Genomic DNA, 568 nt, shown 5'->3' on the forward strand with positions numbered 1-568 from the left:
GAGTCCTTCCCACCCTCCAATAATCACGGGGAGTGACTGAGACAGAAGGACGGGGACAGAAGGAGTAGGAGCAGCAGAATCCTGTGCAGGACTTCGTTACATGTCTTTTAGGACTACACAGACCGCAGCAGACCTGTAAACTGGACTTATAATCAATATCGGTGATTAGCAGCGGAGTGAGAACTGTTGTGGGAGACTCTGGAAGCAGCATGCGGCTCAGTTCACTATTCAGGTAAAACTTTGACTTGTACAGCTGCAACCTGTTGCTTCTCTCAGCCTGACTGTACAGAGCACCACATGGGGAGTTTTGCATCCTCCTTTGAGCTGACAGTGTATTTATGGTTTATATTTTAAAAAGTTGTTTAGTGGTGAAATTTTGGCTTTTGCGCACAACGCCTTCCTGCTGCGCACTGGGCACGGAACAGCATATATGATAGGAATTCACCCGAAGGCGAAGGAGATCAGAGTAGAGTTCTCTCTTTCTCCTCAAGGCGGATTTTTGTGAGTTTTCCCTGCTGCATATCTCTCGCCACTCGCTCTTTCCCCGTCTGCCTGCCTCTGAGTTTAT

At 48.1% G+C, this 568-nt stretch overlaps 1 protein-coding gene across 4 annotated transcripts in view; it reads left to right on the forward strand.

Moving 5' to 3' along the window:
• adamtsl4 (ADAMTS-like 4) overlaps window positions 1–568 on the forward strand; it is a 46,253-nt gene that overhangs the window by 9,433 nt on the left and 36,252 nt on the right. The window contains exon 1 of one of the 4 annotated variants that reach the window (XM_020617570.1): window positions 7–232. The exons of 1 other annotated variant lie outside the window; for it this stretch is intronic. In XM_020617570.1, the coding sequence (XP_020473226.1) occupies window positions 210–232 (23 nt within the window). In that variant the 5' untranslated portion in view covers window positions 7–209. Of the gene's footprint in view, window positions 1–6; window positions 233–338; window positions 502–568 lie in introns of those variants that run through there. 2 more of the 4 variants (XM_020617569.1, XM_020617568.1) reach the window with 2 other exon arrangements.

Source organism: Monopterus albus, unplaced genomic scaffold (assembly GCF_001952655.1).
Source record: "Monopterus albus unplaced genomic scaffold, M_albus_1.0 scaffold192.1, whole genome shotgun sequence".
NCBI classification, from domain to species: Eukaryota; Metazoa; Chordata; class Actinopteri; order Synbranchiformes; family Synbranchidae; genus Monopterus; species Monopterus albus.